The 12,243-nt window shown below is 44.4% G+C and overlaps 1 protein-coding gene across 2 annotated transcripts in view; it reads right to left on the minus strand.

Moving 5' to 3' along the window:
* MREG (melanoregulin) overlaps positions 1–12,243 on the minus strand; it is a 152,994-nt gene that overhangs the window by 44,375 nt on the left and 96,376 nt on the right. For both annotated transcript variants that reach the window (XM_085645001.1, XM_085645000.1), the window contains exon 4: positions 11,306–11,396. In XM_085645001.1, coding sequence (XP_085501127.1) covers positions 11,306–11,396 — 91 coding nt within the window. The remainder of the gene's footprint in view (positions 1–11,305; positions 11,397–12,243) is intronic.

Below are 12,243 nucleotides of genomic sequence, written 5' to 3' on the forward strand. Positions count from 1 at the left end.
CTTGCACTTGTTTTGGCGTGCTTGGGGTAGTGCATGTGGATAATGACAACATCCATAAGTTCTTATGGGATACACTTTGAGGCCGCAATGGACCAGACATCCACTGGTTTGGGAACCTTCTGACTTTCTGTGCAATTTCTCAGATACGTTTGGTCAGCCTAGGCCTTTTTTTGTCCTTAATTTCTCCCTTGATTCACACATTATTTCACCCCTCTGAGGGGTAAGAATGTTTGTTAAATTGTTAAGTTGAGCTGTTTTATCTGTCTGACTAAACTGCTACTTGAGAGAATGGACGAATGGATGAGGGAGCTGAGGAGAACGACGGCGTGCATGCCGCCTCTGTGCGTAGATGGACCACTTCCACGCGCTGCGGCACTCAACCCCCTCGTACTGCATCGAACGCACTGTAACCTCGTCCTTGCTTCACCCTCACTGCTTTTTAGGTCGAGCCTAGAGCAGCGCACATGCGCTGCTTGCGAGACTTTTAGTAAGGGGCTTCAGAAAGCTCACCAAGCTCACCACACGTGTGTTTTTGTTTTTCTCATAGTCTATTGAGCTTTGTGTGCGTCTTTCTAAGAAAGACAGCACGCAATTGGGCAAAGGCGGGTGCATGTCCCGCCTTTGCTCCGCCCACGCCCTATTACTTGCGGTTATCCACACGGGTGACATCTGTTTTGAATTATCGTGCCCACTCGTTTCTTTTTGCAATGGCTTGTATTTTTAAGGAAGCGAGACGTCCGCGCTCTGATGTACTTTGCGTCTTAGTTGTAAAATTGCACAGCAGATGCCATCAGTATGCACAGTGCTGTGCAATGCCTCCTGCCATTGACATCTTAAGAGTGCCCAGACGTAGAATACATCGTATTTTTATGAAGAGCTGGGGCAGTCAATGGAACGGGCGATATACACTCTGAATTGCAAAGTACTGTGAACAGCACAAAACCACATGGTACAAGCACACAACGGATCCTCATTCATGAAACACATCTCATGTTTGTATAAAGCACTTAGAATACATTCTGTGATGCTATACACACTCACTAAATCCTAGCCCTACATGCACTCGATGGCGCAGGATGTACTGCAGCATGGGCATAGAGCGCTTTATGGGCGCTCCGATACACAGCACAGCGCTACTGTGAAGAATGCTATTGTGCAGAAAGTGGAGATGGTTATCAGTGGTATGTCCAGCAAGTTCCATGTACCTCAACACTCTGTGCCGCATAGCACTCTGGGTAAGCACAGCACGTGACACAGAGAAATTGAATTTCCCTTGTGTGTACAACACAAGTTCCGTTAGGAATGCCAGAGCAAAGATGAGTCCGGGTGGTGAAGGGCATGTGATGCGGAAGCACTCGCTCCTGATCTGGTGATCCGGTTGCTCTATCCTGCGCTTTGATTCAAGATGACTAACGGAATCAGCTAAATACTAACTGATTGGCGGACTTGACGCGCCTCTTGAAATCTTTCATTGGAGTTGTATCTTTGCGCTTCCATTTTATCCTTTACACACGATCTGGCCTTTTATATGTTGAACGAGCTATGATCCTGCTGCATTACTAATCCCTTGGGTGCTATTTGTGTGTCCCACACGATTGCAATAACTACTGCCCTTAGGAAGGTGTAGCCCCTTGGGGGCCCAACACCGAAACGTGCGTTGGCTCTCATTGTCTCGTGGTTACCTGGAGACCCCGTCTCCCTATACGACTGGGAGAACACGAGTATTGGAACGGTTATTCTTTGAACCTCGATTTGTTTAACCTATCCATGAACCAATTTGTTTTGATTATGTGTTTGTTGAATATATGAGTATGTTGTGGGAATGAATGTAAGTATGACTGTTTTGTTCAGTGTGGGACCTATATATTTCTATTTTGTGAAATTATTGATTTCTATTGATCATTATCCTGATTCTTTATATTAAAATAAACTGATACTGTGTATTTCACTCCTCTTTGAGTGTTCTTTTCTAATCTTCTCATTGTCAGTCTTGGTGTGGTTGCATATTCAATCCTGACCCATTTTTGGGCTTATTTATATCCCTACGATGTAGGCAGCTGGTATCTTTTGTTGATATTGTGGTTTAATTTTCCCCTGCACCACCTGCCTACCCATCCGTCCCTCAGGGGTCCCCCTTTACATTGGATAGCGTGGCCCAAGTACCTAGCACAAAGTACCCAGTCTGTTCTGGGCGCTGCATAATGTTCTAGGTACATGAAGCAGGGGAGACAGAGAGCTTGAATGTCCCCTGGATATACAGCATATCGGTTCCGTTAGGAATACCATAGCAAAGATGAGTCCGGGTGATTATCAGTGGCCTGTCCAACGTATGCCGTGTACTCACACTGCACAGTCCAGCGCGCACAGCTCATAAATTGCCCGTCCTGCGCTCCGTGCTGCACTTTGCTATTAGCAGCGTTTATACCTAGACCTTTTATGAATGAATGCATGTACGGTACCCATGGATCGAGAGACGGTGTGAGTGAAATGTCATCCGTGTCATTTGTTCCACTTGAAGCGTGCATGAGCTCTGTGCAACAGGAATGTGCACACGGGCTGTGCAATCAAGCAGACCAAACTGCTTGAAGGGTACATAAAAAGTGCTTCACAGGACAGTGCTGTGCAAAACACCCTCTCGCTCCCTTTCAGTGCACACTTCTTGCGCTTTTGACCTGGGGCGAGTGTGCACATGAATAAAAGTCACCGTGGTTTAATTATGACGACTGACACAAAGCTGGTTTGCTTTAAAAGATTCATGTGCACTGAGCAGTGAATAATATAAGACAAATATTTTCAGAAAATAAAAACAATAACATTAATAACGTGGACCACCCTATAACACACACCACAAGCTAAATGATGACTCAGCTTAGCAACTTACCCATTATTTATTGTTACCCATGTGAAAAATGTTCTTCTTGTCAAGTGCTTTATGTGTATACGTGTGTACATGTGTTCACTTGCTGTTGTTTTGCGGGTTGATCTACCAACCCTCCAGCCAATACTTCCCCAGTCGGAAAAACGAACTTGGCGCCGCAGAACTAATAAATAGGTCATCGGTGTTCAATTGACAAAGCCATTCCTGGGTGACATCCCACAACCCCCAAACACCGCAATTAGAAACAGCTTGCACCGGCCGGGCTGGAAATGTGTGTTTTATTCCCTACAGATGACTGCAGGGGTGGGATGGGGGTCATAAATGAAGAAATAATTGTATGATTCGGATAACAGGGGTTTTGGTTGCATGTTTCCACGTTCAACTACACCCAGCTAGGCACCTTATAAAAACACTCATTGGTCAGTCAGTTGCTCTCACCTTCAAGAGCCATTGGCTTTATCTATATTTTTACCACTGTGCACAGCAGTACAGTTGCTCTGCAGCATGGCTAAAAGGGTAAACAAGAATTGGCATAGCCAATAGGTCTCGCCTTTGGGACCTTATAAGTATTTAGTTACGCAGTAGAATATCCTTGGCGCAACAACATCAACTGTTGCATGGCTAAAACGCCTACCCCCACCTTACCTCATCTCCTAGCCAAATCAAGACCTGTAGCATTAGAAGAGGCAGAAGGGCACAAGAGCAGGTACCGGGCCAGAACGGGGGACTGGGTTGCAGATGGTAGAGCCACCGGGCCCAACTCGGCTCAGCTTTGCATGGCTGCAGACAACCACCCAAGCTAGTCTGTCCGTTAATGCAGCCGAACAGCAAGCGGGCAGAAATCCAGAGGCAAGCGAGTGGGCATCAAGTGTCAACTGCAGGCGAGCATTAAGCGGAAAAATAAAATATATAAATACCTCTCTCCTGACGCATGATGCTAATGGTTATGTCAACCCCAGCACTCACGAAATCCAGCATGCATACTGAGGCCTAGGCCCGAAATTGAACCCAAGACTCTGAGGTTAAGTAGGCAGTGCAAAAAGGGCACCCATTTGGCAACACAAGACTAACAGTCTGTACTCCGGCACATGCTCAGTGAGCGGTGGTGGAAGCATCTAATTTTGTATTTATTAGCTTGAACAGGCCTTTTCCCTGCTCCGAGACCTGAGCGCAATGCCTACCGGCCTGCTTGTGTAAAGTACCAGTGGTACAGACAGGGCATGTGACTGGTAACGTACCACTCACATGCCATGTCAGGACCCTGGGCAGACATCTGTGAGAGAGTTTACAGTGTATGTTGTGTGTATTGTGCCTCTATAGTTTCATAACTCTGCAGTATCTCAGTAACATACTACTGATTTCCTGTACTAAAAGTCTCACACTGAGCGCCTGTATTCCAGATTTTGTTAAAATAATTCATCTGTTTTCCAGGTTTAATTAAAAGGATTCCTTCAACAGGTGTATTAGAGAGTCGTCTGGAAAAGTTTCAAATAATTTGCAGCTGAAACAGTAAGTTCCAGGTGCTTTGCCATTTGGTCTATTCTTTCTAGTTCTTTTCACCTAATGTTTAGGTTGTAGCCCGCTGTCTGGTTTGCTAAAGACATCTTGGGGCTATTCAGAAAGCTGACCGAGAAATGCATTCTTCCTGCTGGTTGACATTGGCGTTGTGGTTTGTAATTCACTTTTTCTTGCTTTTCATCAGCTGGCTTTATTTGTTTTCAGCTGTCCAGCTTGAATTCGCACCTTCCATATTTACAGTATCCTTCAAGTGCTCCCTTTCTGTAAACAGGCCTGTAAATATTTTTTTTATCTAATCACAGTTGCTGTGCATTTAAAGAAAGACCTAGGTAAAATGTTAGGTGCGGTCTTTTGAGGGCACTTGGTGTTTACTTTTCGTTCTCAGACTTCAAAGTGAGAGGATTTATGTGACAATCTTGCTGAATACTGGGGGTAGGAAAGGTTTTTTTTCTAGCACACAGCAACATTTTAATCAACTGTGTAAGTATTTCAGAATATATCAGAGTTAGGAACACAAATGAAGCAAGCACATTTTTTGTTATTTCTGAAGGGTGTTGGAAAGAAACAATTTAATATGATCAAAACTGATCATTACACTAGGTGAAGCAGTTGCCACACATTTTCGTCTGTGAACTGTATAATTTTATTAGTAAAACAGCCATTAAAGACAACACATTTTCCGTTAAAATGACCATTACATTTGCACAGACATACAATGTGCTGCCACACCATGAATGCTCTACTCCACTCCACTCCCACTCTACAATTTCACTTAACGCCACTGTACTCTACGCCACTATGAACTCTACATTCTAGGTCATTGCACTCTATGCCAACGCACTTTAACTTTTAACACTCAAATCTATACCCCTGCACTCTGCGCCAATCCAATGTTCATCACTTTAATCTACTCTATGCCACTTCACTCTACACCACTTTACGTCACTCTACGCAACTGCACTCTACCGTGCACCACTCCACTCTATGCCACTTCACTCTACTCTGAAACAGTCTACTCTACATCACTCTACTTTTAACCACTGCGCTCTACGCCAATCCACTCTACACAACTGTACTCTATGGCATTGCACTACATGCCACTTCTCTCTATGCCACTCTACTCCACTGCACTCCCTGCCACTGAACACTACGCCACTTTACTCTCTGCTACTCAACACCACTGCCCTCTATGCCACTACACACTACTCTCCATTCCACTCGACTATACTCTTCGCCACTGCATCACTCAACTCTACGTCTAAGTCACTCCACTCTGCATCACTCTACGCTACTGCACTTGGCTATGCACCACTCCAATCTACGACGCTGCAATATACGCCACTGAATTCAACACAACTGCACTCAATGCCACTGCACTCTACTCCACTATAATCTGCTACACTCTACACCAGTCCACTCTACTCTATGCTGCTCTACGCAACTTCACACTATGCCACTCCATTGCATGACACTCTCTGCCACGCCACTCTACAACATTCTACTCCATTCGTGCCATTCCACTCTACGACACTCCACGCCAATGTCCTCTACGCCACAAATGCTTTGCCATGCTGAACAGCAGCCACACTGGTGTCCAACATGGCTAAAACATTGTTAAAACACAAGGGCAAAGTCAATAGCAATTGTTACCACCCTCTACCAGAAGGGGGATCAAACAGGGATTAATTAATTCCTGGCTTGACTACGGCAAATCCTTATTCTTTGGAAGCCCTCAATTGGGCCTAAAACGCCTACAAGTCATTCAGAATGCTGCAGCATGCTCAATTTTTTAGCTCCCCAATCATTCAGCAGCTCCGGCATTGGAGGCATTGCATTGCCTCCCTATGCAAAAGAGAATAAATGTCAATGTTCTGATTCAAAGACTACTTTGCCCTTATATGCCCAAGCAATCACTACGTTCTGAGAACTCCTCTTTGTGAACCGTTCCTAAGGTCAAAAAGGCTAGGTGCGGTTGCCGTTCCTTTGCCTTTCTGACCGCTAACAGTGGAACACCCTCCCTGTCAATCTGGGACTGATCCAGACAGAAATCTTTTAGGAAACTTCTAAAGACCCATCTATTCTAATTCTGACATGGCTGGCGAATGCCTTACAGGTGTGTCTTTCTCAGTGCCGGTAGGCCTTTCAGGGTGGCTGTGCACTATAGAAAACATCTTTAATAGAATAGCATCTTGAATAGCTCTTGCATAGGTGAGACCTATTGGTGTTGCCAATGCTGGTTAGTTATTGAAGACTGGAGAAAGCCTGCACCTTCTTTGCTAATTGTGGGTAGGGCTTGATTCTGAAAGTAAGATTGCTAAGTCTTTTGTGGTGTCCAGAGTGTGTGTATAATTTGGAGCAAAACTGCTGAAAAGGTGTGGCTAATTCTTCTGCTCCATAGAGCCTACTGCCTCTCTGGGATCCTAGAACATGCGAATCTCTGTTTCAGTTTATTTGGTTATCATTCTCCATGCATCTTGTAGATTGCAGTACAGCATCAGCTCCTGTACTTGCCCTATTACGCGCCCTCAAATTATACTTGCCCAGTCTCTAGAATTAGGTATGTCGAAGAAATGCTAAAATCCCCCCAAAGAGGCTTAATCTGCATCAAGATCATCTGCAGTAGGGTCATAGTAGGATAACAATGTAAGAGGAGCCTTATAAACAAGAGCTTGTGCTTCAATTCATCTACCTTTGGTATTCATGTCATACTTAATCACTTGTAAGCCCCTCGTTTTCTTAAAAATGACAGTAAGGCGATGTGCCACTGTCGCTCACAAATGTACAATTAATTCTAGCCAGTTATATTTTTGTTTTCAACGTATATATTTCTCATTTTTGGTCATAGTATATGTGTGTCTTGTAGTATAAAAAATATGGGCTTGGGAATGTCTTAAGTATTGAAATAGTGAGCCACATTAAAGGAATAAGCAGGCAGTTTACACTCAGGCTTATAACTTTAACTCCAAGCAACTAAGAAACCCACTTCCCAATGAGGCCCTTCTCAACCCACTTCTCACTTTCTCTCTCTCTCCTTGTTTTTTCCCCTCCCTTCTCTTTGTGCGGGGAAAACGCTGATAGCACCTCCACTTCTTCCAGTATTTTGGGCATCCCTGTGGAAACCGTATACGTCCGCTACTGCGAACGGCTCAGGTAAGCGTTAACAGAAGTAAAATTGTATGTACTCATGTTCATTGTCTGATTTATTTCCTACAAGCTTCCACCACTTTACAAGAGAAAAGACACAAATGAGGCGAGGAAACAACCGAGGCGAGGAAGAGAAATAACATCTCTAGAGATCATCTGAGCCTTAATAATAAAGCAGTTTCTCAATTCTTCCCTCTAGCAAGGGGCTTGTATAGTCAATTATTAGTGAGTTCTGGACTGGGAAGTTCCTGACCTCATCGGGTGATTGAAAGACTCAGACAGTTCCCTTTCATATGCATATGTTCATGCTTGAGACTCAAACAACAGACACTGGTATCTTTGCCTTCTTGACCTAAAATATTAGCCCTTTTCATTTACTTTCACCTCCTTTTGGCAGACTGAAAGCTACGCCTGGAAAGACTGAAAAGAAATATTTTGGTGTGGTCACGATGTGTCCCTTCTCCCTGAATTTTCTGGACAGCTCTGGGACAAGTATGATCCAAAAATTCAAGTGGTATGGTTCTTGATAGCTTCACATTTTTACCATAGTATCCTGAGCTTGTTCTCTTGGTGTGTTTTCGGTGTTTGGACAGCATTTTCAAATCTTGTAATTTACTATTCGGCAAGCTCCTATGTTTCGCTTAATGTATCAATTTTCTCTGATAATCCATAGTTGTCCTTCAAGTAACCTCTACCTTTTTATGTCACCTTCAGGATGCTTTTCACAGAAGACTGTCTGACCCCTCACCACCCCCAGAGTAGTTTGAGACTGCCTCTACATTCAGCTCTTTAAGAGGACTACTCATTTTGTTGTCAGAGTTCGATTCTTCCAGCTCGTTGCGGCATTAAGTTGATTGATATAGTGGGATATCTGGTGCCTTCCTCAAGAACATAAGTTGTGTAGCCCATGGACTGAGTGCAGGACCCCCGTTGTCATGAAGTCAATTTCCTTTGATTTCTTGAGCTCTTGCTAACGACACTGCTTCTTTGCTCTTTTTAGTGGCACTCTTGGCCTGTAATTTCTAGTGTCTTCACTAGGTAAGCTTGAGTGATGCAGCAAAGTAAAAGTAGTAGGCTTCACAGCTTCTCCTGGACTTGTTGCCACTGCTTATATGATGCCCCATTACTCTTCATTGGGTGTAGTGAGACCACCCCACCAAGGCTGCTGCATTTTCTTTTTCTCAGTGATTCCTCACCACCAGTGCTGGAGCAGTGTGGCCTTCACTAGGCTGCAGTCAGCCAATGGGTAGAGGAGGAAGTGGGGCCACAGAGGAAAGCCCAGCACGTCTGTTCACTCAGTGCAGAACCACAAGTGCATCCATGATCAGAATGCTCATCAACTATCAGGTAACAGCAACACTTGAGAACACTGGCACTGGACTTGTTAAACAGAACTGCTTTGTGAGATCTCCCAACAATACCTCAACTCGCATAACAGAACAGCCTAGTCAACAATACAGACTGACCTACTGGTCATAGGCTGCCTGGAAGCTGCTTTATTTAGCCACAATAAGTCAGTACCTGTGCCTAATCAAAGTCTTCCCTCTTTACTGTGTGGTAAACCCTGTGGTGATCATCCCAGCAGTGCTAGGTCCTTCTTTGTGTACTCTATTAGGCTTTGGTGTGAATAAAGTACTTTTCATAAAGAAAAGCACTGAGCAGGACATTTACTTATTGGTTGTAGTGTTGATTTGCACTCTGTAACCCCACACTCCCTCAATCAGATGCCTGGACTGCTTGTGATAGCTACTCTGAAAGTCAAGTGAGGTAGGAGTGTACTTGGCCTAGTTTGCAGAACCACATTAGGATGGCTACCAGAGATAAATGTTTCTCACCCACATGCGTGGCACCCAGTGACCTGGGTGCCTGGTGTGCCCCACCCAAACGAGTTCAGACATAAGCTTGTAAACAGGAACTGCACGAGCTGAACTCTATTACCTGTCACATTTTTTATTCACACGGATATGTACAGGATCACAACCCGGAGAAGCGCAAGGACTTCTCTCAACATATGAACATCATTAGAAAGGCACAGCTGAATTTTGAAGAATTGTCTTGAGCGTGGTAGGACAAGGAATTTAGTGCAAAAATGAGCGAGTAAGGGGTGCTTCGGAGTTAAATAGACCTGAAACGTTGGTTGCATTAAATGGTACCAACCCGGCCAGAAGCAGCATCACATCCAGTGAGTAGGTTGCTGCTATCCGACCAACACCAGCCTTTCGATGGTTCCCCACCCAGGCTGGGTAAGGGGTACAGGCAGATGACAGCTAGGTTCCGGAAATGCAAAATGGGCTACCATGAGCGTTCCGTTACCTTTTGCATGGGTTTTTCCATTATGTTGAGATGCTCCATCTTAAAATTCGGTTGGAGACAGGGGATTAGTACCTTATCTCAGCTATGGCAGGGCAAGAAATTGCAAGAAAAGCTTGGAAGGAAGGGTTCATAAGCAGTTTATGTGGATAGAGATGCAGGAGTAAGCAGGGGTTTGGGCTGGGTTTTAATTCTTGCTACTGCAGGCCGAGGTAGAAGAGGTGAAGGGAACTTGAAACCAGCCCAGTAAATATGAAAGGAAGCGTGAAAAACTAAAGGAGCAGGATGAAGAATAAAGGGTAGTAGGACAGTCACTAGCCCTTGGATACTTGTACCTCTCCTTTGGAAGCAGTACCCAAAAGGTGGCGGGAGAAGTACAGGTCAGTTTGTACCCTGGACATTTGTTTGCTGTGAATGCAATTGGAGTATTAAGGCGGATAAAGCCAATGGGTTAATCAATGCTGTATGAGCGGTCTGAAATACTTAGCACTTTTCAGTAATGCGTTTATGGTGTGTTTTTGTCTAAGTTGAGAACAAGTTATGCGTCACTTAGTAATTTTTTTGTTCGAAAGCAGCAGCGATAGGAGTGCAGCATGCACTTGGGTATATTTCAATACATGGTAAGAATGCTTTGGTAGCACCGGAGATATCAGACTTCTCCAGCAGGCAGTTGGCTGAAACTTGAGCTGTAAATATCGGTGGTGAAAGCAAGACTTCCCTTCGAAAAGGGGACAATTGTATAACAGATGACTGAGGCAGCAGAAAATGATGGATGAAAGTAATTGAATTTCTCTAAACCACTAGTAATAATTATTTTAGGGGCATTTAAATCCACATTGTCCTATTTCATTCATCTATGCCATGTTCTGTTAACTGGGTACTTATAAAGCGCACAGCTACTCAATAGTGTCTCCCGGCGCTGTAAGATCTCAAGACAGGGCTGACTGTGTGCTGTCATACGCTTGACTCATGTACTATTGCCCCTTTCCAACAGGCAAACAAGCAACTGCAGACCCCCTTCAGCCACTTGCACTGCAAAGTTCAGCCTTTTGGGTGTTAGTGTGGTGCAGCTGAGCCCCTTTGGTGTAGTGTGCAAGGAACCTATGTTTGGGCAGATCCACTCCACTTAGGATGACTCACAAAGACAACAAAAGTGATCAGATTCATCAGTACTCCAGGTGCCTTCCATAATATTGTTTTAAGCTGGTCTCAGTGGTATTGAGCATAAAGAAGAAGGAACAGAGGGAGGTGTTGCACGGTTATGTAAACAGTGCCTTCAAGGTGATCATGATGGGAACAACATTTTGTATAGGGATTGAATTGATTGACAGTGATTACTTAATATGTTCAACTATTTTTAGAAACTGAAGGGAACTTGAAGAAACCTATTATGTAAACATTTGCGCCTATTAGTCTGCTCATGGGTGACACAAACAATATAAAAGCCAGAAGTACCCAAATCCTCCAGGATCCTCTTCCACCTGTTTCTCACTTCACGCCGCGCTTGCCTGAGGGCGTAGATGTCGTAGTTGAGCTTCTGCCAATCCTGGAAAGCGAGAGTAAAGAGCAAGGCTTTAGTTTGCAAGGCCTGGTTTATCCATAACAGCAGGAAATGGCAAAACATGTGGTAAAGAAGGTAGCCACCCCCACCCCCAAAATTATGCAAATGTGTCCAAAATCATCTGGCTACCAACTGCCTTAGAGTTGGTGGAGTGCTGTCTCCCTCCCCCACTCCATGAGACAGGCTGTGGCATCAAGGTCTTCAGTCAAATGGGGATGCCAACCGAATGTGAGGTCAGACTCCAGCCACGCGGTTGCAGAGGGTGAAGCAAGCACCCGTGAGTAGGGAGACTACAAAGTAGGGTAGATACGTGCCGGCATTAGACAGGTGGCGGAGACGAGAAGCCACAAATACAAGTTATTTTCTGAGATGTGCTGTGTGTTCCTTAGCATTGGTTGTGGGGGTTCAAATAGTCCACAAGGCCCAGACGAAGAGCAAAGCAAATAAATCAAAGTAAAACATGGCTGAATGTCCGTACACAACATTTGACAGACACCTAGTGCTTTTCCCCATTTGGTGCCATACACTGGTTTGGTGCCATTGCATTCAGTTTTTTCAATTCTAAGCAAAACATAAAATGGCCTTCGAGAATGCATATGTAGGTTTTCCATTAATACTTCTGAACAATGGGACAATTTGGAAAAAGCAAAAAGAAGAATTATTAACACCACCCATTTGTTAAAACGAAAGAATTACCAATGTTTGCAAACACAGTGAGGACAATGCTAATTGTGTCCCTCCTCTTACCCCTCACACCAGTGTAGACCCCCTATGGTGCCACAGAGTGAGGAAAACAGGCCAGAGTCTCACTGACCCACTCTTTGCAGTGTCT

This window comes from Triturus cristatus, chromosome 3_1 (genome assembly GCF_964204655.1).
Source record: "Triturus cristatus chromosome 3_1, aTriCri1.1, whole genome shotgun sequence".
NCBI lineage: Eukaryota > Metazoa > Chordata > Amphibia > Caudata > Salamandridae > Triturus > Triturus cristatus.